Source organism: Pteronotus mesoamericanus, unplaced genomic scaffold (genome assembly GCF_021234165.1).
Source record: "Pteronotus mesoamericanus isolate MK-2021 breed Mesoamerican mustached bat unplaced genomic scaffold, CSHL_Meso_final contig_78, whole genome shotgun sequence".
In the NCBI taxonomy this organism is placed as follows: Eukaryota; Metazoa; Chordata; class Mammalia; order Chiroptera; family Mormoopidae; genus Pteronotus; species Pteronotus mesoamericanus.
In genome coordinates, this window is record NW_026555258.1 from 4,415,270 (window position 1) to 4,440,614 (window position 25,345).

The 25,345-nt window shown below is 60.1% G+C and overlaps 1 protein-coding gene across 1 annotated transcript in view; it reads right to left on the reverse strand.

Moving 5' to 3' along the window:
- Positions 1-666: 666 nt before the first annotated feature.
- Positions 667-25,345, reverse strand: part of ASS1 (argininosuccinate synthase 1) — a 47,396-nt gene continuing 22,717 nt past the window's right edge. Inside the window, exons 10-16 of the mRNA XM_054584225.1 lie at positions 21,422-21,512; positions 19,069-19,153; positions 18,398-18,462; positions 11,107-11,238; positions 6,008-6,164; positions 2,350-2,415; positions 667-957 (exon numbers count right to left, since the gene is read on the reverse strand). Of these exons, the coding sequence (XP_054440200.1) occupies positions 912-957; positions 2,350-2,415; positions 6,008-6,164; positions 11,107-11,238; positions 18,398-18,462; positions 19,069-19,153; positions 21,422-21,512 (642 nt within the window). The 3' untranslated portion in view covers positions 667-911. The remainder of the gene's footprint in view (positions 958-2,349; positions 2,416-6,007; positions 6,165-11,106; positions 11,239-18,397; positions 18,463-19,068; positions 19,154-21,421; positions 21,513-25,345) is intronic.

Consider the following 25,345-nt stretch of genomic DNA (forward strand, 5'->3'; position numbering starts at 1 on the left):
CGTGTCTCAGCCCGGCCGTGTTTCCTGGTGCAATTCCTGGCCATGAGATTCGGATTGGCCCCGCTCCGCTAGGGGGTCCAGGGTGCTCCAATCAGATATGACCAAGGGGGCGGGCTCACAGTACAAGCATGATTCTGTTGCCATGCGTTTTGTGAAGGAGCAATAGAAGGACGCTTGTAGGCCAGGTGGACACCCAAGGTGCCACCCATTTCTGTGCCTGCTCTAGTCACCCTTCTCCTCGGGCTTCCCTTTTGACTTGGGGTTCTTCCTCCTCCCTAAGCTAGGCTCCTGAAGGCTGCCCGGCCATGGTGGTGAAGACTCATGTGGCCAGTCATGGTCTTCACTGTGAGCAGGACAGCTCTCAAATATGTCACCTAAGCTCTCCTTGGTTTCCCTGGCACATGCTACAGGGCCACAGTTGGTGACAAGCGCCAGGCTGCTGGGCTAGGGTTGGACCCAGGTGGGCACTTCTGCATTCCCTGTTTTTTGCTGGAGGACAGAGGGGCCCATTCTTCCAGATAAACAGATTCTCAGGCAAAAGGTGGCCTTCGGGAGCACTTAGAAAACACAAAGGTTGGTCTAAGAAAAACATGATTGACTACACACGCATGCACACACACTCGCATTCTTAACCCTTGTCTCTGCAGAAATAAAGAAACAAAAGACTAATGCATCTTCTTTTTAATTGTCATTTTATAGCTCCCCACCGTAGCCAGCCCCCAACCTTCCCTTCACTGGCCACTTTTGTAGGCTACAGGGGACCAGGGAACAAAGCTGGGGCCTGGCACCCCTACAACGCTGCCAGCCCCGCCCTGGAGAACAAGTCACAACTACAAATTATCACGACAATTAGCGCTTGTACTTGGGAGATGGACGAAGTGAGGAGGCCCAGCTCCTCATTGTCAGCTGGTCTATTTGCCGGTGACCTTGCTCTGGAGGCGATGATATTCCTTCAGCCTGTAAACCGGGTTCAAAACAAAGAAAAATGTAAATTAACAATAACAACATGCACTCAGTTCAATTAATTCAGGCAGAGCTGGGGTGGCGGGGGCAGCTGTTTGTTAAGATGTGTGCGAAGTTGTCTTTTTTTCCCTCTCTCCATTCCCTCTCCTGCCCTCCAATCAGGATAATGTAATTAATTTATGTTAGGGAGAAAACATTGCTTGTCATTGTGGAAGACAAAGCATGTAACTGGCAATGGGAGAAATGAAGAGGCCATTATAAAACCCAGTGTGTCTGGAGCCATTTAAAAAGGTTTATAGTCATGAAATGCAAACAGAGGGCGAAGGAGACAGGGCAGTGGAAGGAGGTGACTGCCGGGGTGGGGGTGGGGGCGCTGAGGCTGGGGGGCTGGATTCAGAGTCTCTCCCATCTTGGCTCCAGGGACAAGGGACCGGCTCTGGGAGAAGAGGGTGGCTGTGTCCCCAGGGCATGTGTCAGGGAGAGGAGAGACACGCGGGCCTTCTTCCCGACTCCAAGCCCCACTAGAAGCAAGGTGGTGATTAAGAACCCAGAGCAGGACAGACAGCCGTTTCGGACTCAGCTCCACGGCTTCCCAGCTGTGTGACCGTGGCCCAGTTACTTAACCACTCTGGGCCTGTTTCTGGACTTGCAAGTTTGCGTAAGAATTAAATGAGGTGACCCAGGAGTTGCCCTGAAGTGGCTTAGTCTTTGGTAGCTGCTGGCAGTAAGTGGCCCTGCTTGCCCTTGTGCGTGACAGCCCCGGGTCACGCCTACACTGGGCCAGGCGCTGCCGGGCCCCTCCTGCAGGCCGGGCCCCGGGCCCGATGTCCACAAACCCCTATCCGTTCCCTGCACAAGCCCATGCGGGGCTCCCACGTGCCCTGGAGGGCTCTGAGGCCAACTGCTCTGCAGTCGGGGTTTGAACCCCGGTTTGAGTGGCTTCATATGCGTGCCACCCCACTGGGTCGTGGGGATCCACGTGGCTAGGATGGCTCCCAGCTGGACCTGCAGCTCAGGTCGGGTGACATGAAGGCAGGAGCTGGCTGGGTGACCTTCCGAGGGTCCTCTCTACTCTGCCTGGGAAAGGGGCTCCTAGTGGAGCCCCTGCAGCGGGAGAGGGTGCCGGTAAGGGTCGGGGGCAAAGGGCAGGGCCCCAGCACGCGGTGCCCGAGCGCCCGGGACCCTTTTGGCTGTCACAGGTGTGCCTCTGGCCCCGCTGGGAATGGGAGCAGGCTGGGGCCAAAGCAGGCCCGTGGACAGAGGGGCGGGAAGTGGGGAGGCGGCTTGTGTAGGGCAGGGCAGCAGTGAGAGTGGTCGCGGTCCAGGCAGCGTCTGCTCCCCACCCCCGGGGGCCCTGAGGACCCGCCAGAGCCCAGAGCTGCTCACCTCAGGGAGTTGATGTTGATAAAACCGGTGGCATCGATTGGCTCGTAGTCGCCCTGCACGTTCATGCTGCAAGAAGAGAGCAGGAGCCTGTGAGCGCCCACGGCTCCCAGGGGACCTCGGGGACTGGAAGGGCTGCCGCCCAGGCGGGAAGGGCAGGTCCTGGTCCAGCCAGCGCTCACACCGCACGGGTAACCCGGGGACACGCACGGAGCCAGCTCTACCCTCGGGGCCGTAGGGGCTCTGAGGAGTGCCCAGAACAGCTGATGCCGTCCAGGGGCCCGAAGGCCCGGCGGCCAGGGGCTGCCCACGGGACAGCCTTGGGTTTGCGAGCCGCAGGGTGGCCTCCAGCGTTCCCGGCGGGCTTTGCCCACTGTGTTACCTCCCGCCTTGTTTGTCCAACCAGGAGACCCCGTCTCATTCACTCGCACACCCGGACGCCCACCCCCTGCAGGGGACCATGGGAAGTGCCGGGCCAACCGCAGCCATATTCACGGGACAGACATCGTTTCCCTGTCTATGGTTTCCATCTTCCATATTCCACAGTCTCCATCTTTGTGGGTGCTCCCACTTAGCTGCCCCCCGAAACCCTTCCCAGCTGCAGTCATTCAAATCCGACCACCTCTGTTTGCCTCCAGCGCCACCCCCACACCATCGCAGAGCTCAGGGCAGATACCCTCCCTGCCTGCTCTCCCACCTCTGGCCTTGCACTGGAAAACAGGGCTCCACATGAAATGATATCGCGGGCACCTGGCATATTGGAAAGGACTCACTATTGCTCACACCGTCCATTCACTCACTCACTCATTCATTCAGGTATTTATTAAGCACCTACTACCTGCCAGGAGCTGTGTCAGGTACCAAGGAAACAGGAGCAAGAACAGCAACCACGGGGTGGGGTGGGGGAGGGAGCAGACATAAGCAATCAGTCACCCATCTGCTGGTTACGACTGTGATAAGCGTTTTGAGGACAAGTTCAGGGCGCTGTGGTCCCAGATCTGACTCCGCAAGGCCACCCTCCATGCCTCTGGGGGAAAGGGGGACCCTCCCGTTTCTCATGGACCCCTTTACGTCCCGCCCTGAATCAGCCCCTTGTCCTCACGTCTGCCAAACTCCAGCCTCAGGACACAACGTTCCAAGGAGCCTTCTGGGGGAGGGGCGAGGCTGGGGAGGGCAAGGGCAGAGGGGATGCCCCGTTGGTTTTCTTAGCCACCCTGAGGCTGTCTGTGTCTCTGACTGGCTCTTTGTGGACTGTGGACTTTTGTCAACAACAAACAGGGCCTCTGCACCTCCCGTCCCCGCCCCAAACATGGTGGGACTTGGGTTCTGGGGCCCCCCCTCCACGTCCTGCCCTGACCTTCAGGGGCCCTTGAAGCTGGTGCATGGGACTCCCACGCCCCCACCCCTCCTTCCTCTCCACCTCTACTGGCCCCTTCAGGGCTCAGGTGGCTGAAGCCACCAGCAGCTAACCAGCAAGTGCCCTGTAAGGGGACACGATGTCAGACTTTAGAGGGGCTGCCGTTGCACACCCCTTATCGGGCAGAGGAAAAGCCGGACCAGACTAAAGCATCAGCCTACGGACACCCGCCTCGCTCCCGCTGTCTGAACCCCCTGGTCCCCTGGGCAGGGGTCCTCGTGCTCAGTGCCTGGGCGGGGCGGGGTGGGAGAGGATGAGGGGGGAGGTCAGGGACCCCCTCCCCCCTCCCAGCCTGTGCACCTGTCCTTCTACCTCCATCTCTCACCCGTCAAAACAAACGCCCTCCCCTTCCCCCAACGGCCCCCCAGACTGCCCCGCGGCCTTGCAAGGTGAGGCCACGGTCAGGGGCAAACTTGTCCCACGAAGCTGCCGAAATGTTGCCAGAGGTGTTTCTCAGGAACTGAAAAACCTCTTTTTAAAACTGTGGTTTGGGGTTGGGGGGGGGTGTGTGGAAAGAGAGTTTACAATGATTTTTTTTTTCGCCTCCCCTGACGGTCTACAGAAAACCTCTATGCTTTTATTTCTGTTCATTCGAGTGGCGCTGACCTGCTCTATAATTACGTTACTTTCTACCTACTGCGCCGCGGCATTTCCAGCTCTGCTACCTCTCGCGGCTTCCTCGCTGGTCCCTGTGACGCTGTCACTCAAGGGCTTTCAAGTCAGCGATGTAGAAATCAAAAAGAAAAGGGAAATAGTCGGAGACACAGTGAGAATAAATGCTCCTGCTTTTCTCTCTTTTTTTCCCCTTTCCCTTTTTACTTTATTCATTTAATCTCCCTGAGTGAGACTCTAAGGCTTAATGAAGGGTTGGACAGATTATTAGAGGCTGTTGATTTGGAGGGGGAGGGAAGAAAGAGCCAGAGAGAGAAAGAGAGAAGATAATTTGACATTTACCCCGACTGATCTAAACTGATTCGGTTATATTTATGGCTTATAAAGTGTTTAGAAAGATTGAAGGGGGGGAGAAACTCAACACAGCAAAGAGAGGGAAAGAGAAAAATTATATTGACTGCCAAACAAAACTCGCACTGTAATTCTCACCTGTCCCCGGGGGAGGGGGAGAGCCGGCCTCAGCCTGAGCGAAGCTGGCCTGCGACCTGAGTCAGGGGCAGCTGTCTGTCCCTCAGGGGTCTGTCCCATCCTCTCGTCGGGCCAGGGGACCTCCACGCAGGCCCCTCGCTCGTCGGTCAAGACCAGTCTCTCGTTCACGGTGCAAACACAGGCGCCGCTGACGCGCACCCGTGACGCAGCCCGAAGGCCTAGCTCGCCCGCCGCACCGTGAGGGAAGGCTCTCTGCTCAGCTCCTTTCTCACCTCACTGACCCTCCCCCCCAGTCCCTTCTTGGCTTCTGAGGACACTGAGATGCCTACCACTCCCTGGTGGCGTCAACCCACCTTCTGCTCCCGCCCCGCCCCTCCCCCCTGGGCCGGTCTCAAAGAAAACCCACCCTCAAGAGCACGAGCCTTCCTCAAGAATATCCTCAACTCAGCTCTTGCCACCAGGATGCACCCAGCTGCCCGTGTCTAAAAACCGGGGGTGATTCTGGACCTTTCCGTCCCCCTCCACATTCCACCTTCTCAATGTCTGCTAAATCCGTCTGCTTCTCTCTGTTCTCCGAACTGTCAACGTGGTCCAAGCCACCACCGTGGCTCCGGGAGCCCTGGTTTCCACTGTTGCCCTCGCTCACCTTGCTCGGATGCATCCCCGAGCACGGCCAGAAGGACCCTTGAAACACACATCCGATCACGTCCTTCCCCTCAAGACCTGGCTCCAGGGCCCTCGCGCTCCAGCCTCTTGCCCCTTGCATTCTTGTAGTGACTGGGAAGCTCTGGATTCTTCCAAGGCTCAGAGCCTCTGCGCATGACGTCCTCTTAACTTTTTGAGATCAGCTCAAAGATGACTTCCTCAGAGACTTGTCTCCACATCCCTATTACCGCGCCCAGCCAGAGTGGCCCACATGCTCTCCCAGCCTGCAGCCGCCTTTCCTAATTCTATACCCGGGTGACGGTCTCATGGGTGCCTGCCACCCCCTTGACCCTGTGCGTCCCACCAGGGCACGGGTGGTGCTGACGTGCTGCCCGCCCCTCGCCCTGTGCCCCGCACAGCACTGTTGAGAAAGCCAATCAGAAGGGACCCTGGACACCTGAGCATGTGCCAGAGGGTGGCCGATGCAGGGACACCTACCTCACCAGTTCCTCGTTGTACAGGGACAGTGGGGACTCCCGGCCGAGGATGTACACCTGGCCCTTGAACACAGACACCGTGACCTTCCCTTCCACGCGTTCCTGAGACTTGGCGATGCAGTGGCGGACAAATTCACACTCGGGGCTGTGCCAGAAACCTGCGGGGAGGAAGCGGTGTGGGCGCTCGGGGGCCGCCGCACGGCCGGCCTCGGGCTGGGGCAGCCGGCCACCCCCACCGTGGCCTGGGTCTGCCTCCTTCGCTGCCCAGCTCCGGCACCACGTGCACATGCCAATGACCACGTCAGCAGATGAGTCTGCGGGGCCCTGTCCCGTGACTGTGTGGCTCGGGAGTCCTCCCGGGCTTGGGCATGCAGTCACCCCCGAGGGTCAGGAGGAGGAACGCAAACCCGCTGCTTCAGGCCACCCATTCAGGGAGCACCGTGGGCAGGTGGCAGGGACAGAGCAGGGAAGGGACCCTGTCCTTCGCCCACAGGGAGCTCAGTTTTACGAGGGCGACGGAGTTATCAGGCAGGAGACCAGGCGAGACTCAGGCAAGTGCCCCCCAGGCCCAGCGACGGGGGTGCCCAGCAGCCGGGTTGGGGTGTGGAGGCCAAGAAGACGCTGCGTATGCGGCCTTCTCTTCCCTGTGCCTCCACCTGTTGAGGGGCGATGACTCTGCATCTCCCTCCTGGGCCTGGGGGCTTCCTGCATGTGGCGGCCCTGGGCTCAGGAGCTGCTATGGATGCTGGTGTCCCGGTCAAGAGCCAGCCCTGGGGAATCAGTGAGCTTTCTTCTGCCGCCGGTATTTTCATTGCGAATGCAACATCAGCAGCCACTCCGCTCAGCTCTTCACCTGGACTAGCTCTTTGGACCCTCACACACCACCCACGAGAGACCCTCAGCATCTCGCCTTTCTGGGTGGGATGTGAGGGGAGCCAGGCTGTAGCGGGGGCCTGGGCCTGACCTCGGCTGGCCCAAGTGGCCATGACTCTTCCTCCTGGGATGGCCCTGGGGCTTTCCTGTATGGTGCCTGAGAAACGAGCTGCGCCCCCACCCCCCATGCCAGGTCCCCAGGGTCCTAAGACCAGGAAAGGCCTCAGGCTTGGTCCCCGCAGGGGCAGGCTCAGGCCTGTGGGCAGCCGGCTCCTCCTCCGCTAGTTTCTGCGAGGGGCCCCAGGTGGGGTGGCCGGGGTGGGGGGAGGGAGAGGAGAGCTCACAGGACAGCTCAAGGGCTAGGATTTCTCTGAAATGGAGCTGGGAAGGTGAGCCCACCTGGGCAGCTGTGGGGCCAGATGGCTTGTGATCTCCTGCCCTGATAAGGGGCCGGGTCAGCCCAGGGTCTGGGGCTATTGTGGGAGGCCCGGGCCTCCGGGGGCAGCTCGGGAAGGAAAGCAGGCCTTCTCTGCCGGGGCAGGGTGGGAGGATGGGGAGCTTGCCGAGGTGGGGGAGGGCCAAGCACGGAGAGAAGAGGTCGGGTCCTCGCTCTCCGGGGACCTGCCATTTGAATTCACATCCCGGCTCCACCTGGCCAAGCACGGTGATCTCTTTGTGCCTCAGTTGCTCGTTTGCACAATGAGATACTATTACTAAGCACTCTCCCAGCGGTGGTGTGGATTTAACTGGGGAACGCAGGCCACGCTCTAAGTGTTTTGCGTTAGAGGTTTGCACGCGGCCTCTGCCAGCCCTCAATGTATCCAGGGAGACAGATGCCCAGAATGGGAAGGGCTTGTCCGAAGTCCCTCAGCAGGACCCTGAGAGTGCAGGTCCAGCTGAGTGCTCCTAACGCCCGCCCAGGTCCCGGTAGGAGGGGACCCTGAAGGCCCCGCCCCCTGCCATGCCCCACAGTCCCTGGCTCTGCCATCCTCCGAGGAGGTCGGGATGATTCGGCCATTAAGTTGCCAGCCTGGAAGACAGGCAGCAGATAAGAGACAAGAGAGAGGACAGAGATCCCCATGGGGGTGGTGGGCCAGGCTTTATCTCGGGGTCTCCTGTCTTCGTCCCATGGGCGTCTCATGCTCAGGTTTCCTTTCCCAGCAGAGCCAGCCTGGGATGGGGGATAGTGACTTGTCGTGCTGCATGGAGGGGACCCTGCGTGTCCCAGGCCTGTGGATGTGCTGAGGGTGGGGACAGGGCTGGGCCAAGTGCTGTACTAACAGGGATGACAGCCCTCCATCTGAGCCGTGCATTATACCCATTTTACTGCTGAAGAAACTGAGGCGGGGGGAGCTGAACTACGCCCCTCACGTGAGATGGGCCCTGAAGCTGGGGTTCTGCCAGCGTGACCCCGTGGAGCTCTCCGGACAGAGGCGGCCCCTGGAGGCAGAGGGCCTGTACCGGTGCCATACGGGCAGGCCGGGACGTTCGCGGACGGGACAAGGGGAGAGGGAGACAGTGGTCATGGTAGCCAGGGCATGTAGGAGCGGGGCTGAGGCAGAAAGGCTTCCCGTGCCTCAGTTTACCTCTCTGTGCCCCAAGACCACAGGGGCTCTGAGGGAGCTGAGCGCCACAGCCAAGTGGCAGGCTCTGCCACAGGGGCTAGACAGAATTGGGAAGAAACCTAACCTGGTACCCTTCACTTTACTGTAGGGCAAGCTGAGGCTCAGGGCAGAGACAGACCTACCCAAGTTCATGAACCTCCCCAGAGGGGAGGCCTCCACGTCCCGCCTCCACGCCCGGCAGCTGCATCAGGCATCTGTGGCTATTTAACATGCGCTGGGCTAGCTCGTGGTGCCAGGCTCTGCTATGGACGCCTCCTGAGCACCCACGCATTTGGCCCTCCCGGCAGGCCCCCTTGCTATCCCACTCTTCCGATGAGGAAACTGAGGCACAGGGAGGTTAAGCAGCTTGCTCGAGCTAACCCCTGGTGTCTAACGTGTGTGTGGATAATCACATCTATCAGCCCCCACCCCGGCGAGCTGCTGGTGGGACAGGCTGCTGCCTGAGGCCAATCTTGACATCTCTGGGGGCCTGGGCAGCAAAAGCACCTGGGCACAATTAATGTTAATCTTAACGACCCGGGATAAGCCTCCACAGCCCTTGCCTCATCCCCTTCTCCTCCACCCTGAGCGTTTACCTCCTTTGAAACCTCCTAATCGCCGCAACTCATTTTGGGATTTAGAGGGCTCGGCGGGTGACAGCACAAGTACAGCCCAGGTGGCCTGGCGGAGGGGCACCGAGCCCGCAGCCAAGGGCCAAGCTCTGCCGCGGACCCCCGGGGCTCCCCTGCTCATGCCACCGGGCCCCTGGGTCACCCCTGCCGATGGCTCAGCCCACCATCCCTTCGCTCGGCTCTGCTGGAGTGGCCGAGAGCTTGGCCTCTGAAGCCAGCCTGTCCTGGGCTCACTGCCACCTCTTGGCAGCCATGAAACCTTGGACAAGTGTCTTTCCCTGCCTGGGGCTCAGCTTCCTCACCTTGGGGCCACAGAGACCAGGTGACACCGGTCAGTGCCCAGTTCCGGGTCCCACTGCAGGAGGGGCAGTAGTCGTTCCCTCTTGCAGGGGAGGGAGGCCAGCGGCCTGCCCCCACGTGGCCTCCGAGCGCAGCCCTGAGCAGGGGCGGCCGGCCAGGTGTGCCCGCCATCGCAGCCTGCCACGTCTTAATGACTCTTCCGCTTTGTACCCCAAATCCACCTTCCCGCACAGAAACCCACAGAAACCCTGCGGAGCAAGAGAGTCCGCAGGAGACAATGGCATTTAAACACCTGCCTGTACCTGGGGGTGGAGGGGGGGCTCGACTTCAAAGCCGCTGGAAACAAAAGGAGGGAGAAACGACACCAGCCAATAACAGCCAGCCTTCTAAAAATCCCAAAATGAGTTACGGGGATTAGGAGCTGCCAAAGAACCCAGAGCCTCAGGGTGGAGGAGGAGGCCAGCAGAGGCTTCTCCAAGTGGTTGTTATTAATTAGAACTTCCCCCTGTCTGCCTGCCGCCCAGCCCCGGCTGGTGTCAAGACTGGCCTCAGGCAGCAGCCTGTCCCCGCTGCAGCCTGGAAGGGCTGTCCGATGTGATTCCTGAGATATAAATGTCTGGAGCAGATCAGCAAAGTTTTAGGAAAGGGCCAGGTGGAATTCTGGATCTGTGGGCCACACAGACTCTGCTGAAACCACTCAGCTCCTGGGAGCGCGGAGGCAGCCCCAGACAACGTGTAAGCGAATCAGCAGGGCTGTGCCCTGAAAGCTATGCGTGGACCCTGACATGCCTACGCTTTTCACGTGTCATGAAAGAGTGTTATTTAAAGACAAATTTCTCCAACCATTTTAATAAGCAAAACCTAGTCTTAGCCCACAGGATGAACAAAAACGGGTGATGGGCCCGATGTGGGGGCCATGTTACACGTGAGGGCGGGGCTGGGGGTCAGAAGACCTGGGTTCCAGCTCTGTGACAACAGGTAAGGCACAGACACTCAGTCTCCTCACCCGTAAAAGGGAACCCACTCACACTGCGCGCTAACGTCACCCCCGGCCCCTGCACGTGTGGGCTGGGCACGCGGCCGTCCGGGAGCCCTCCCGGTGAATCCGCCTCACGTGGGTGCTGCCCAGGCCTGGGGCCGAGCCCTTGGCCTAGCGGCCTGTCCCTTGCTTGAGGCGGCTCGTGCAGCAGCTCCGGGTCCTGCAGCAGCTCCGGGTCCTGCCTGGAGACAGCCTGACCTGGGGCCAAACCCGACGAGGCCACTTCCTGTTGTGTAACTTTGTGCAAGCCCCTTCCACTCTGAGCCTCAGTTTCCTCATCTGTAAAAGGAGCTGACTGCAGCTCTCCTAGGGAAGTCGGGAGGACCCCCCGGGACAGTCTGTGTCCCCGCACAGTGCCCAGCACTGGCACGTGCTGAATAAAGGCCGATTGCCCTGCGGGGGACACATGATGCATCCTTGGAGTCAGAGATGGCAGGTGGCAGGAGCAGTGGACACCCTGGGGGGACCGGCACCCTTCCCTTCACACCCTGTGAACAGGGCGGAAGCTGGGATCCCCCCGGCTCCCCTGTCCCCTGTCCCCACTTGACCTCCTTCAGCTGGCTTGTTTCAGGCCGCGGACGTGGGCAGGACGGGACCGGAGAAAGCGGCCGTTGGCCAGGGAGGGGAGGCGGCCGCCGCGGGGACTACGCACCGGTGTACACCAGCTCCGCGAATTTCAAGCCCAGGCCTTGTTTGATTTTGCGCACTTCCCGATCCATGGTGAAGGCCTCGATGTCTAAATGAGCGTGGTAAAGGACCGTCCCTGCTGGGGTCTCGTAGATACCTAGCCATTTTTCCAGGCAGGGGGAAAAGGAGAAAAAAGAGAGAAACGCATGAAACCTAAACTGTCAGCAAATGACAAAAAAAAAAAAAAAAAAATAATGACTCGTCTGACAGGAGACAAGCCAGTCGGACCCATTCACTCCCAGCTTGCTGCAAAATGCATCTGTCATTATGTTCATGCTGCGGCCACGACAGTCCACTCTGCGGCTTGCGGAGAAAATGTCTGGATGCCCCCCTTTGAAGAGGCCCGCAGACGCGGGAAAATGACAGGGTTCGGCGCCGCTCCCCCTCCTTCCCAACGCGCGCCCACCGGCCCGCGGCTGAAAACCTGTAATTAAACCAACGACGGTGGAGCCCGGGCCCCAAATACCCCTTCCGCCCTTCCTCCGGGGAGCCTGGGGAGGGGATGGCTTTGCACACGCGTGTCCACGTGTGCGCACATGCAGGCCGCTTTCAGCCAGGGGCTCCTCTGTGGCCGTGTCCCTGCAGAGCCGTGCTGACCTCTGATGGGGACAGCTTGCGATCCCTTGCGCTGACCCTGCTGCTGCACAGGTTGGGGAACTGAGGCCTGAAAAGGGACGTGCCCAATGGGGAGCTGGGGACTGAGCCTGGGCCCCGAGCCCTTGACCAGGGCTGTCTGCCACGCTGGGGGTCAGCTGCTGGTGGGGACGCAAGCCCACCGTCTAGCGAAGGACCCTTCTGTCGTCACCTCAGGCTCAGTAGCTCCATTTACTAAACAACCTGCCTGGAGCAGGTGGGAAGAAGCAGACCTGGGAGGATGTCCGACTAGCGGTGGCGCCATGTAGCACGTGAGGACACCGAGGCACCAGGCGGCAGGACTGTCCCCCCGCATGCGGCCAGGCCTCTCAAATAAAGTTCAGGTGAGCGGGTACAGCTGACCTTGGACAAACTGCCCTGGGTTCACGGTGCCTGCGGAGGAGGGGCAATCACTGCGCCCACCCCACGAATGCTACCCCGGAAGGGGCGTTTCCCCACCGCGTCCTGTTACAGCATTAAAGGGGCCGCTTCTCAGTGATCCTGACAACTCACCACCGTCGCCTTTCCAAACTGGCTGCTTTATATAAAACGGAAAGGATTTGCACACCCTTGTTTACAAGCAGCATTACTCACAACAGCCAAAAGGTGGAAGCCACCACAGTGTTGATCTGTGGATGACGGGCAAACAAAGTGTGGCCCAGCCACGCAGCGGAATGCTATTCAGCAACAAAAAGGCGGGACGTTCTGACACCTGTGCAACATGGGTGAGGCCATGAAAGAAGCCCGTCGCAGAAGGAAAACAAGTGCGCGATTCCACATAAGTGAGATCCCTAGGAGTCAAATTCAGAGAGAGAAAAGCGGGTGCTGGTTGTCGGGGACTGAGGAGTTGGTGTGTGAAGGGGGCAGAGCTTCAGTTCAGGCAGATGAGAAAGTTCTGGAGGCAGACAGAGCTGATGGCGGCACAACAGTGTGAATGTGCCGAGCGTCCCTGGACTCAACACTTAAAACTGATTAACTTCGTAAACTTAATGTTACGTGTATTTTACTGTAATTAAAAAATGCCGAAACCATAAAAGAGATTGTTTTCCACTCTGAAATCCGAAGGGCACATGGGCGGAGTCGCTGTGATTAGCCACACATCCCACTCCCCTACTCCGCCCCGACTGCTCCTCCAGTCCTTGATCTGAAAGCCTGGGAATCACAGAAACGTCTGAGCTCCAAGGCAAGTCCCTTTAGGACGGTCCTGGCACCGTGTTCTCCTAACTGTTAGCTGCAACCCCATGTTCAAACACAGGGCACCACCACCAAGCGGCTCCCAGTGGCCCTAGGGCACCAAGAAAGGCCCTCCCGTTTGGCAGCCTGTTTGCAAGAACAGGCGTGTGCAGAATGTTTGGAAGGATCTGCCTCCCAAATGCCAAAGATCACCGCGGTGTTAGAGGGGTAAGCGTTCCATGATCCCAGGAACTTTATCACCAAGAACAGGGCGATTTCTCAAAAGTCGCCTAAAGCAAGATAATGACAAAGGCCAACTGGTCTTCTCATCCAGGCACAAACTAGGAACTCGATATTCATTGGTTGGAAACAGCTTTCTCATTATTAGTTTTGCCATCTTTTGGAAAATGCCAGAAACTTTCAAAGCCCGCCCTCACCTCGGCCAAGGCTGTTACAACATGCTACCCCCGGCAGGCCAGGGGCGGGGGGCTCACTCTCCATCCCTGGGGAGGCCGGCAGCCTGCGTTTCTGCCCTTGGCTGGGCCAGCTCTGGGGCATGGCACACGCTGTGTTTGCAGGGCCGGGGACCAGAAGTCCCACACCACTTACCCCTTTACAGAGAGGGCTCAGCTTTGCTGGGTGACCCGGGCCTGCTTGGCCCTCATCAGACCCAGGCAACCCATCTGGAAAACGACAAGGTTGCAATTGTCCGCTGCTCTTCCCGCTAACGTCCGCCTGCCTGAAGGTGAGTACCCAGACGCACTGTCCTCCTGCCCCGGGAGTGGCGTGCATGCTGATGGCTTTGTTTCTAGGACGCTGTAGCCAGCTCTCCGGCATCACCTCCCAAAAGGGCAGAGGGGGAACACGGCTGGCGGTGTGCAGGGTTCGAGGAAGACATTGAGGCTTTCCACTTGCCCAAGGGCTCTCCACTGCAGGCGCATCATAGCCGCTTCCCCGCAAAAGGGCAGCGCCACCCGCTCCCGCGCCCTCAGAGCCAGCAGCAGAGAAGCCGTGGCCGCAGACACACCAGCCCAAGGAAGAGCCCTGCGCGCACCTTCTCGGAAGAAGGTGCGGAAGTTCATGGTGACCGATCAGGAAGCTTGGTTTCAGGTTGCTGCCGGGGGTGGGGTGGGGGGTGTGTGTGTGTGGGGTGTGTGTGTGTGTGTGTGTGTGTGTGTGTGTGTGTGTACATGTGCGCAAGTGCACGCGCATTTTAAGATCTCCCTTTGGGGTGAGGGCAGATGATTTCTGTGTATTTCTGCTAGAAAAAAAAATGACTTTAGAAAAAGCTGGTGACAGAAACCTGATGCTAAAAGACTATGGATTTGGGGCTTTTGACAGTCGGCATACAAACCACTGAGCAAAAAGGGGGAGGAAATGACAGCTGAGTCTCAGAGTGGCTGTGGAAGAGACAACAGACGTCGCCAGAGTGACACACACAGCGGCTCCCAGTGTCTATTTTCATCGTCCCATGTTTACAGGAGGAAGACGGAGGTGTCAGCAGTTCTCTGTGGAGCGGCTTCAATCACACCATAATTACTGCCGGGGGCGGGGTGGGGGCGCAAGGAGCTGGGGGGCCAGGGCTGGGGGAGAGTGGACGGAGGAGGAAGAGGTGGGGACCAAAGCAGCTGCTGCCACTTAAATTCTCGTCTGGTCCTGAGGCTGCCAGGTTAGCCCGATTGAGCAATTTGGCAGAAAGGAGTGGGATGGGAACTCAGCCGGAGGTCGGGGTGGGGGTGGGGGTGGGGGTGTGGTGAGGGTGAGGGCACCTGGACCCCAGGCTCCAGTCCTTTGGGAAAGCAGTATCCAGAGGGAGGGATTTGGAGACCCCAGGGGAAGGGAGTTTGGCTGGAGCCCAAGGGCATCTCTGTTAGGTACCAGGGCCAAGGAGAGAGGCGGTTGCCATGGCGACAGGGAGGCAAGTGATAGGGGGATTCTAACCATCCTCTCTGCTCCTGGTGTCCCCCAGGCCCACCCTGGCCATCCCAGGCCTCTGGGAGGGCAAGAGCCTTTGCTTTACAGGACTCCCTCCACTTCCCACCTGGAAGGTTCTATCTGTGCAAAGCTTCTGGTGGGTGGGCAGGCGGGTAAGTGGGCAGGCAGTCCTTGTTCCTTCTTGGCCAAAAGTAGAGGAGTAATGAGGAAGTGAGAGGAAAGGAGAGGAGGAGAGGTGGGTAGGGTGGAGGGAGAAGGGAGAAGAGTGGAAGGGAAAGGGCAGAGGGAAGAGAAAGCGGCAGGGAGGAAGAGGAGGAGGAGGCAGCAGAGAAGCATGGCAGCAGGTGGGGGGGAGGCCCCGGGGGGGGGGGGCAGGCTGGGAGGGGAGCGAAGGTGAGCGAAGGACAAGGACGGAGCTGGCTCCTCCTCCCTTCCCCTGCCGGCTGTGCCCCCCTTCTCCTCCCCACTGATTTCATTTACTTCACTTAATTAGCCCCCCTCCAGAGTTAAAAAGATAATGTGGTAATGACGATGTGAACAGCCACAATGCAGCGAAAGCTACTCCATCTGCGGTTTCCCCAGCCCCCTGCCCCTCTGACCTCATGGCCCCTAGTGCCACGGAGCCGGGCAGCCCAGGGCCACCCCAGACCCCCGGTGCTAGCACTGCCCAACCCCCTAACCCCCAATCCCTGAAACGAAACAAAACAAAACGCGCCCTTAAAGAATTTCAATTATGAGCTTTGTAAAATCAATACAAATGACATTTTCTCCTTGTACACCAAGATAGGGACAATAGTCTTCCTGCTCTGCCCTCAATGTAATTGGCAATTAACAGCTTCTCCCATTACTGCAGGCTTAATAAAAACCTCGCCGTGGGGGAATCCACATGTCCCGGTTTATTGCTGGGCTCTTTCTTTCTCACCAGGAACCGCTGGGAACGGAGAGAGAAAAACACGATATCCCCCGAAACTAGGAAGCAACTTCCTTCTCCCTCTCCACCAACCCAAGTAAGAAAAAGAGGTGAGTCAGAGCTTCCCGAGGGAGATGACGCCGCCGCCCAAGACACCATTGCCTGGGCTGCCCACCTCTGACAGCTGGGTCCCAGAGAGGGACAGCAGCTTGCCCAGGGTCACACAGCAAGCTCTTGGGGTCAGCCCCTCACCGTTTCCCCCAAAGACGGTACAGCTCCGGCGGAATTCTGTGCTTTTTGGGTCAGCCCCAGGGGCGCTCTCGCACTACGTGGTGGGTGGTGGTACCAAAGGAGTCAGAGCTTCCTGCCAGTCTCACAGCTTGGACCTTCGTGGGGGATGGCACCCCCAGTTCTGGGGGAAGGTGGAGCCTACCACTCAGGCACAGCACCTCCTGTGGGCCACGAGACCTCCATATTTGACCCGCACCCAACCTGTTGCACAGGCGAAGCAGCGGAGGCTCAGGGAAGCTCAGTTGCTTTCCCCACGGTGATGAGGCCAGGATGGGGTATGCGAGCCGGGCATGGAAGCCTGGACCCTCTGCGCCAGCCGCCCCCGGGTCTCCAGGGGCTCGATTCCCATCGGACCCTACCCACCACCCAGCTGGCCCTCTGGGGCACCTCTTCCCTTCCCCCCACTCCCAGCGCACCTGCTCTGGTCCCCATTCTACCAGTGGAAGCCTGGTCTCCTGCCACCTCCTCCTCCAGGATGTCCTCCCAGGACAGCCCGGGCCAGGCCTTTATCACCACCTCCTTCACCTCAAGTTTGCTTGGCGTTCCCTGCCCAGCGGGGCACCGTTCCGCGCGTGGCCTCGGGCCAGTCCTTCTCTTTCCAATACGAAATTAGCTGCCAATCCCAATGACTGGTAGCGACTGTGTGAAGCACTGAGACACATGCACAACCAATCAGAGCTGCCTGCCAAGGGCCTGGGGGGCAGGACGACATGTGCCTCAGGGGACACCTGTGAGCCCCGCACACAGCTCCCAGAGGGCACAGGGGCCTGGTCCTCGCGGCACCCTCCTGGCCACAGCCATCAACGGGCCTCCTCCACCGCCCCAGCTCCCCCTGCGACACCCGGCCTGGACCCCGGTGGGGCCGCACTCCAGGCTTAAGCTCTTAGCCTCTCTGGATCTGGGGTGTCCATCCTAGTCCTCCCACCGATGTGCCTGGGACTTTCTCCGTCTCTTGAATGAGGGTGCCGGTCGCTGGCTCCCCAAGGTCCCTCCCAGACCTGCCTTGGACGATTTACATTGTGCAGGCTCCCAAGGGCAGACTCAGACAAAAGCACGTTTAATCTCATGGTAACGCAGGTGAGGAGACAAAGGTGAGAGAGGACGAAAGGCAGCAGCGAGTGGGTGACATTGCCCTCACCACGGCCTTCCGAGAGCTTCAGTGAGGTAGCTTCCAAGACAGCCCAGCCGGGCAGCCCCTGATTCCCCTCTGCCTCCCCACCCCCACTGCCTGGAGAGAAACCCAAACAACTCGGGGCCCTCACGGTGGACTCCCACCCCCACGCCCATCATGGCCCTTGCGGAGACAGGCCCCGGACTGACGGGTCCAAGGTCACAGGGCCAGGCAGGCGAACCTAGGGTACGGCCCGGCACCCTGCCTCCCGCCTCAGCGCCCTCTTCCGGCGGCTGAAACCTGGCCGCCGGCTTGCTCGTCGGATTTTAGAATCTTTGTAAAACGCCTTAAAGGGCAAAGACCATGCTGAGACCTTGGCCTGGGTTTATTCGGTTGTCATCTTTTTGAATTGACCCTAAGCAAAGCGATAGGAACACCTGCCAAAATGGGGGCTCCAACCCCGCCAGCGGTATTTTAAAAATTCAAGAGCCCCACTCAAGGGCTTTAGCTGCTGAAAGCTTGCCCCTTCCGCTTAGAGCTCCCACAGCGTGGCCTATCACAGACCCTCAGGGCGCTGAGATCCCCTTGTGTGGATGGGGAAACTGAGCCCTTAAGGGGCAGGCGTGGTTGAGATGACTCGGTGAGTGACTCGGGGAATCGCAGGGCTCTGATACTGAGAGAAGAAAGAGGTGCCTGCTTTGGAAGGGACCAACCTCCCCTCCCCTCCTGGCTTGGCCAGAGGCAGGTACAGGACGGGCAGCCGAGCCAAGGGGGGAGCCCTGGCCTAGAAAAAGCCCCCGCCCTGAAAAAGTCAGGCCATGCCTGGCCCTGGGACAGGCCCTCAGGCCCTGGCCGCTGGCAGCGCCTGTGCAGCCCACAGCGCTCGCCCCTGGTGGGATCCGTGCCCCCCACCAGGCCAGCCAGCCTCCTCAGTTCAGGCTTAATGGCCACAAAACAACCCTGCTCCGTTCACAAGACGGCCTGGCCTCCACTCTCCTCACAAGCTCTCCCCGCCCCGGGCGCAGCTCTCCTCACAAAACGCCCTTCATCCCCACTTCGCAGGGGGGAAACTGCGTCTGGCGTGGGTGAAAGGGCTTGCCCCAAGTCACCAAGGTAGCGCGCGAGTTGCGATGCCCGAATGGGGCGGAGACCGCCGGGGCGCCGGGTGCCGAGGTGCACCCACAGGGCGGCAAGCAGACCCACCTCGAGACTTCATCCCGATGAAGCGGTTCTCCACGATGTCGATGCGGCCCACGCCATGCTTGCCCCTGTGGGGAGAGCGGGTCCCTCAGAGCCGGGTGCTGCCCGCCACGGGCGTGGCCTCAGGTGCCACCCACCCAGCTGCCGCAGCTGGGGCACACCTGGGCTGTGCCCGCCCCAGAGCCACATGTGGGTGTCAGGCACTGTCTCAGGTGTCCTCGGGCTTAAGGACATCTGACTCAGGTCCCCTGGTTCAACCACCCATTGCACAAGTGGGGAAACGGAGGCCCAGACAAGGAAGAGATGGCTTGGGCCACACAGCGGGTTTAATTTGCAGCTCCCGTTACATCTGTCATGGGTCTTGAGTAGCATCAGCCCTCACAACTGTGATTCTCCCTTCTGTCCTGGTCTCAGGCCCAGCCCTGAGCTTGGGAGCCCCGGATAGCCTGTTCCAAGGGGGCAGTAGCCTCCCTGGGGTTGTTACCTTCCCAGATGGAGGGCCACCAGGACTCAAACCGCAGACACCCCCGGGCTGGGCCAGGGATGCTCGGAGGACATGGCCCGACCTCCCTGGCCCCTAAGCCTGACCGTCAGCCGCAGGGGCCAGGCCAGCGCTGGCCAGACAGCGGCTTCCCGGAGGGGGATGGGGGGTGGGGCGGGGCTGAGACACTCACGCAACTTCATTCAGGTAAGTGAAGAGCTCCAAGGACGTGCGGTGGGTGGTGCCATCCTTGACGTTGGTCACCTTCACAGGGACCCCTGAGGGGGGAGGACAGGGCAGTGGGCCCCTGGGCTGGTGCTCAGCGGAGGAGCCCGCGCCTGCCACCCGCCCGCTCCCTCCGCCCGCAACGCCTTAAATGGATGTGACAGATATGGACTCCAAATGACTCCTTGAAAAGCCCTGTGCAGGTTGAGGCCTGCAGGGGGGGAGAGACGGGGCGCGAAAGCCCCCCAGAATGAAAGGGGAAACGCAATAAAAACGTGCCCCCCCACCCTCCCCATTCTCTCTGCCCCTTTTGCATTTAGGGGCTGTGAAATTGGAACCAGGCCCTGAACTAATTGAATTTCACGCTCCACCATTGTCTTACGCCGGGAGCACCTTCTGTCCCACCAGTTACCCGGGGGCCGCCGGGCCGAGGTGCGGCCGAGCGCGCACACACACACTCACACACACACAGCCCCTGTGTGTCTGTCAGGCGGACCCCCGCGCCCCGGCCCCGCACCCCGGCCCCGCACGCAGCCGTCCCTCCGATGGGTGGGGGTGCAGCGGTGCCCGCTCCCGCAGGCTGGGGGTCGGAGGCGCCCTAAGTCCTGAGAAGTCGGGGCTGGGGTGGCAGGAGGGCAGGAGGGAGCCAGCCGCGCGGGGAGGAATGGACCCCGTCGAGGGGGGTGGGGCGGGGGCAGGGGGTGGGTTCGGGGTTGACTTTGAATAGCAAGGGGCACTTTCTCGAGCGGTGTGAAATGAGCAATAAATGTATTAGGGGACTAACAAGAGAGCTGTAACAGTGACAAAGAAAGGCTGTTCAAAGTTGGCGGCTAATCCCCCACCCATCTGCCCCGCTCATTACCATGATCGGTGCCAATCAGGGCTCAATAGCGCCTTTCGAGTCTTTATTAGGCAGGCGCCGCTTGGAGGGGCTTCGCTCAAGGCGCTGTCAGCCTCCCCATTCTTCACCCCCATTTCCAGGGGTTTTATAACTTGGTTGTAAATTGCTATTAAATGTAAGTCTGCCCAATAATGAACCTTAAGCCCCTCTTGCCACCCCCCGCCTCTCCCCTGCCCCTTTCTCTCCCTGCCCCGTCCCTTTGTCCCCGCCTTCGCCCGGCCGCGGGCGGGGCCGGCCCCAGAAAGGGGCTGACATTGTTGGGGCTGCCGCGGAGAAAGCCTCTTAGCCTTTAAAATAGTTAATAATTAGATTAAAACTTCAAATAAATTAACTAGCGGATGAATGGGGACTGGCCAGGGAGGGTTCCTCCCGTCTATTTTTTTCCAGACAGTCCCCAAATCACTCAAATGGGTCACGTTCCCCCTCCGGCTCCCTCTCACGCTCACGGCTCTCCCGAGCTCCTGGGGGGCCCTTGGCGGGGGCCTACCTGAGTCCGTCCCACCGTGTCCTCAGAGATGATGCCCCAACAGGCCCCACGCCCGTGAGCCAGGTCTGGGACAGGCCGAGGGGACTAAGCAGGACCTAGCGCTCTAGCCGCCTGCAGGGGCCTTAGACCGAGGGCTCTCAAGGCGCCCCGTGGCATGGAATTCGGGCGTTTGACCAGGTGGGGGATGATGACAACGTCCACTGTCTCAGCAAGGAAGAGGTGGACAGTTAAAGTTTGAGCAGCCTCTGTGCCCTCCTGCCCCCTCTCGGGGCCTCAAGCTCCTGCCCAGCACCGCCTCCTCCAGGAAGCCTCCCTGAGCCTTGCCGCTTCCCGGACGGTCCTCTCCTCGCACACCCCGGGCCTTTGCCCTGAGCCCCACCCCGCTCCTCCCATCTCCAGGTACCCCTGCCTCCCCATCATCCCCCAGGGCAGGCGGGGGCTCTGGTGCCAGGCTTGAGGCTGGTCCCCAGGCCGGGCTAGGCCACCAAACGCTTCTTGTTGATAGCAGTGAGGATCAGGACTCGGGCAAGAGGGGGGTTTGCACCCCGGGATGGGGTGAGAGGTGAAGGTCAAGCAGCTACCGGAAGACTAGCTGAGGCTTTCGCTCCAGGGTCCACGAGACCCCTGAGGCCAGCTCTCTACGTGGAATGACTTCCCCAAAGGGTCGAAACAGCGGGCAAGGGGCGGCTGGGACTGGGACACCCTCACTCGGAACCTAGTGCCCTTGAACTGGTGGGTGGTGGCCGAGGGTGCATTCCTCTGGAGGCTGGGTCTTGCTGTCCGGCAGGAGGGTGAGGCTGGGAACCCTCGAAGCTCCTGCCTGAACTCTGACTTCCAGAAATGCAAGCGGGGCTCGTGCACAGGTCTCCGGGCTGGGAAACAGAGCCAGAGCGCTAGGCCCACCTGCTCGGGTCCTGACGGGCGGCCACCTACCTTTCTTGAACTCAATCTCTAGGATGTCAGGGCTGTTGGGACCTTTGGCTGGGTCCTGAGTCTTTGTGTAGAGGCCGGGAGGTGCATGGTTCTGACGAAAGACAGAAAGATGTTGGTGACTGGGGTGCTCAGAGCCACGCCACGCATGCTGGCCCCCGGACACCCTGCACCCCATCTCCTGCGGAGGTCTGCACCCCTCTCCAGCACCAGGGGGCTGTTGGCTCTTGCCGCCCACCCCCCCCAAGCAGAGTCCAGCAGGCTTCCCAGCCCCCAGCCTGGAGCCTCCCCGATTGCCAGGGGCCTGGGAAACAAAGGGCTCAAGAAATCAGACAATTTTTCCCCTCAACTTGATCTCATCTTTTTCTTCGACGCCCCCACAGCTGGAGGTAGAATAGCAGGAGAGGAGCAAGTCAGGCAGGAAAAGTGCGACTCTGGAGGCGCGAGGCGGCATTGGCGGGCTGCCCGGGAGCGGGCGCGCACGCTCTCGCAGACGCCCGGGATTGGGGCTTATTCTGCACTGACCGCAAAGCTAATGACTGCGCGTGACCCCAGCAGGTGCTCCAGCGAGCCGAGCCGTCCCCGGGGTCCCCGAGGTTAATACTCATAGGGAGAAAAGAGAAGAGCAAAGCAAAAACCCATTTGAAAACACATCAACCTTTATGTATATTTTTTCTTGGGCGTGTTGCAAAAGCAATGGAGGGAGGCTGGCTGCCTGGAGCTCTCAAAATCCCCTCCTGGCTCCGAGGCCCTGGCTCCCCGCCTAGGGGCCCCCACCCCCGGCTTTGGCTTGGACCCCTGCCACCGCGGAGACAGGGCCTCCAGGGCCTGGCTGCTCACGTCCCTCCTGTGGGCGCCCCGGGCCCAGCTGTTGTCCACCTGCCGACATCCTGGGAAGCGAGGTCCCTAAGTCTGTGCTTTTAAAACCCAGCGAACATTCATACGCCACTTTCCATATACAGTTTCTTTGAGTTCCCAGCAGCCCCATTTGGTAAGACAGTTAAGTGCTGTTACCTCGTCTACAGATGAAGAGATAGAGGCTGAGGGTGAGGGGCCGTGGCCGCAGCCAGGAGTCCTGTGAGGACGCAGACCACCTGGACCATGAGGTCCTCAACAAGTATGGGCTGGAAGGTGGCCCCCCGAGCCAGGGGTCAGGGCCTCAGGCTGTGCGGCCTTGGGCAAGCCACCTCCCCGCTTTGAGCTTCAGTTTCCTCATGTAGGAAGTGGAAGAAATGATACCTGCCTTTGGTTATCTGACAATTTCAGTGTAGAGATAGTCTCTTCTGGACGTGAAAATCACCCACGAAAATGCCAGAAAGGCCTGGTGCAAGCGGAGCCCTGCTCTGCAGGTCGGGGGCGGGGGGGGCAGCTGGAGCGGACACCCAGTGCTGCCCCCTCCAGGGCAGCTGGGCCACCAGCGGCACCTGCGGCCACTTGGCCTGTTGGTTTTGGGTAAGGGCGACCGGCCATCCCAGCTCTCACACCCCGAGAAGGTCCTCCATCCTGGCACATGGGGACAGCCGATCCTCCTGGCTCTCCTCACCAGCCCAGCCGGGGACTGCACTTGGAGGCCCTAGCACCTCGGAAGTGCCATGTGGCTTGTGGCCCACCGCATCCCTTAACTGTGTCTATTTGCGAGGTAGGAACAAGGACTGAGAACCGACCTCCAAGACAAACTCAAGGAGGAGGAGGGCCCTAAGGACCCCCAGCCTGACACCTCCATGGACCAGACAGAAAACCAAGGACAAAGGAGTGGCTTGTCCAGATCAGACTGCCTGACCCACTGATGCAAGGGCCAGTCCCGTGGGGCCTGGACTCTGCCCAGCGCTCTCTCCATTGCCCCCATAACCTGCGTTGTTCAGGAACCCGCGGGCTGAGAAACAGCCTGAGGGATGTGGACAGAGAGAGCCCGCAAGGTCAGCTATGGGGATGGGCACGGGGGGTTCCAGAGAAATGCTCCCCAGCCCCGCCGCGCCCCACCAACCCCCTCAGTCCCTGGCCATGCACAGGCCTGACGGCCACCTTCAGCCAGAAGGCAAAGTGAACCGGAGCTCGGGACGCCAGGTGACCCACACAACGAGGCAGCCCCTTCTCACCTGCCGGGCTCCTCACTGGCGCCCCAGCCCAGGCCCGGCCCCCCCCACCCCCGCCCGCCACCTTCCCACCCCCACGGGCGCGCTGCGCCCGCCCCTCCCTCAGCAACCTAGCGCTGTCACTTTCTCCCGCCACACTTCTTAATGGGGCCCCAAACAGGATGGGGACAGGACAGCGGAGGCGGAGGCCCGAAGGAGAGCATCCCAGCCCTCAACAGCGGAGGTAGGAGGCCACTGTCAGCGGCTCCCGACACCCCGACGGCGTCAATTAAATAAAATTTAACTAAATAGAAATGAAGCGACATTTGCTTTGCATTCCGGGGTGGCTCACGCCGGCCTTTTTTTACTCCGCCTCCTAAAAGCCCAGTTCAAATGACAAATAGTTTGTTGCTGAGTATCAATACCATCTATTTATCCATCCCAGCGGGAGGACTCACTTCCAATGTCATCTGGGGGTGGGGGTTGGGGGGATGGAAGGGAGTGAAGAAAAGAGAGAGAGAGAGAGAGAGAGAGTGGGCTGGGGTGGGTGGGGGGAGCGGGAAAGAAAGCACGAAACAGGCTGAGGAGGAGAAATTGGAAGCAAATGGCCCATGAACTGAACCATGATGTAGAGGCATGATCGATGCTGCGGATGGTTTATTCATCCGTCAGATATGGCGGCCGGCGCTGAATGAACTCTTTCACTGTGGGCCCTATGAAGTTAAAGCAAGTAAATTTCTATCTTTCTTCGCATTAGCTGCCTCATTGCCCCTCAATCAGCCCTCACGGAGGCAGAAAATGGCTCCACCATCTGCCTTCAAACACTCCCTTCGACAGGTCTTCTAGGGCTTTTTTGGGAGCGGGGGAGGGGGCGCCAGTTCCCTTGAGCTCTGTCCCCCCCCACCCCCCCGGCGGGGGCCGCGGCCACTCGGGCGGGTGCCACATTTCTCCCAGGCCCTGAACTGCTGCCAACTGATTTCGGGGATCTGAGGACAACCACCCCCCACGCACACCAGATCCGGAGGTGCCAAGGAGGACATGGCACACAGCCTGGAGGAGCCCCCGGCCAGCGCAGCCCCTCACCCTGCAGAGGGCAGGCCCAGCATGGCTGGCCGTGGGTTCCTGGGCCGGCCCACGCTTCTCTGCGGGAAGGAGGCCTTCCCCTGGACTCTCGCCCAGCACAGGCTTCCTCCCAGAGGTGCCGGGCTGGCCTGGGGAGGGCGGGGGGGCCCCCAGCTCCGTGCTCCAGGCCTTGTCCGTGCCACCATGTATGCGTTCGAGGGCTTAGTGAAGAGGTGAGGGGAAGGTGCTGTGGTTTCCCACTGTGTGCGAGAGCCATTGGAGGCTCAGAGAGGCTGAGTAACTTGCCCAAGGCTGCAGAGCAATAGAAGCAGACTCAGGATTCAGACCCCGGTTTCTGACCTCCGGGACCCGAGCGTTAACCTTCCCACCTTGACTGGGTGGCAGAGTCCTTAAAATGACGCTGTAGAACTTCCTTACCCATCCCCTGTCCTCATCAGACAGGAGGCCTAGGAGGCAGAGGGCTTATCCCAGCAACTCAGGGACCTGCACCCACCGCCGCTCTGTGGCCGGCTCGCTCCCCCGTCCTGAGGTGAGAGCCCACAGGCTGCTTGGAGGGGGCCGGTGCGGGGGCTTCCCGGCGCGCCTGGGCCCTGCAGGCTGGGGGACACCCCGCCTTGAAGCTGCTCAGCCTCCCCTGCCCCCTTTGGCGCTGAGTGACTGGCTAATTAGGGGTGGCTGGCCTGAGTGTCTCGGGGTCAGCGGAGCATGAACTGGAAAAACCTGTGGCCAGCAGGCAGCAGCCTCATGGGGCCATCAGCCCCCGGGGGGCAAG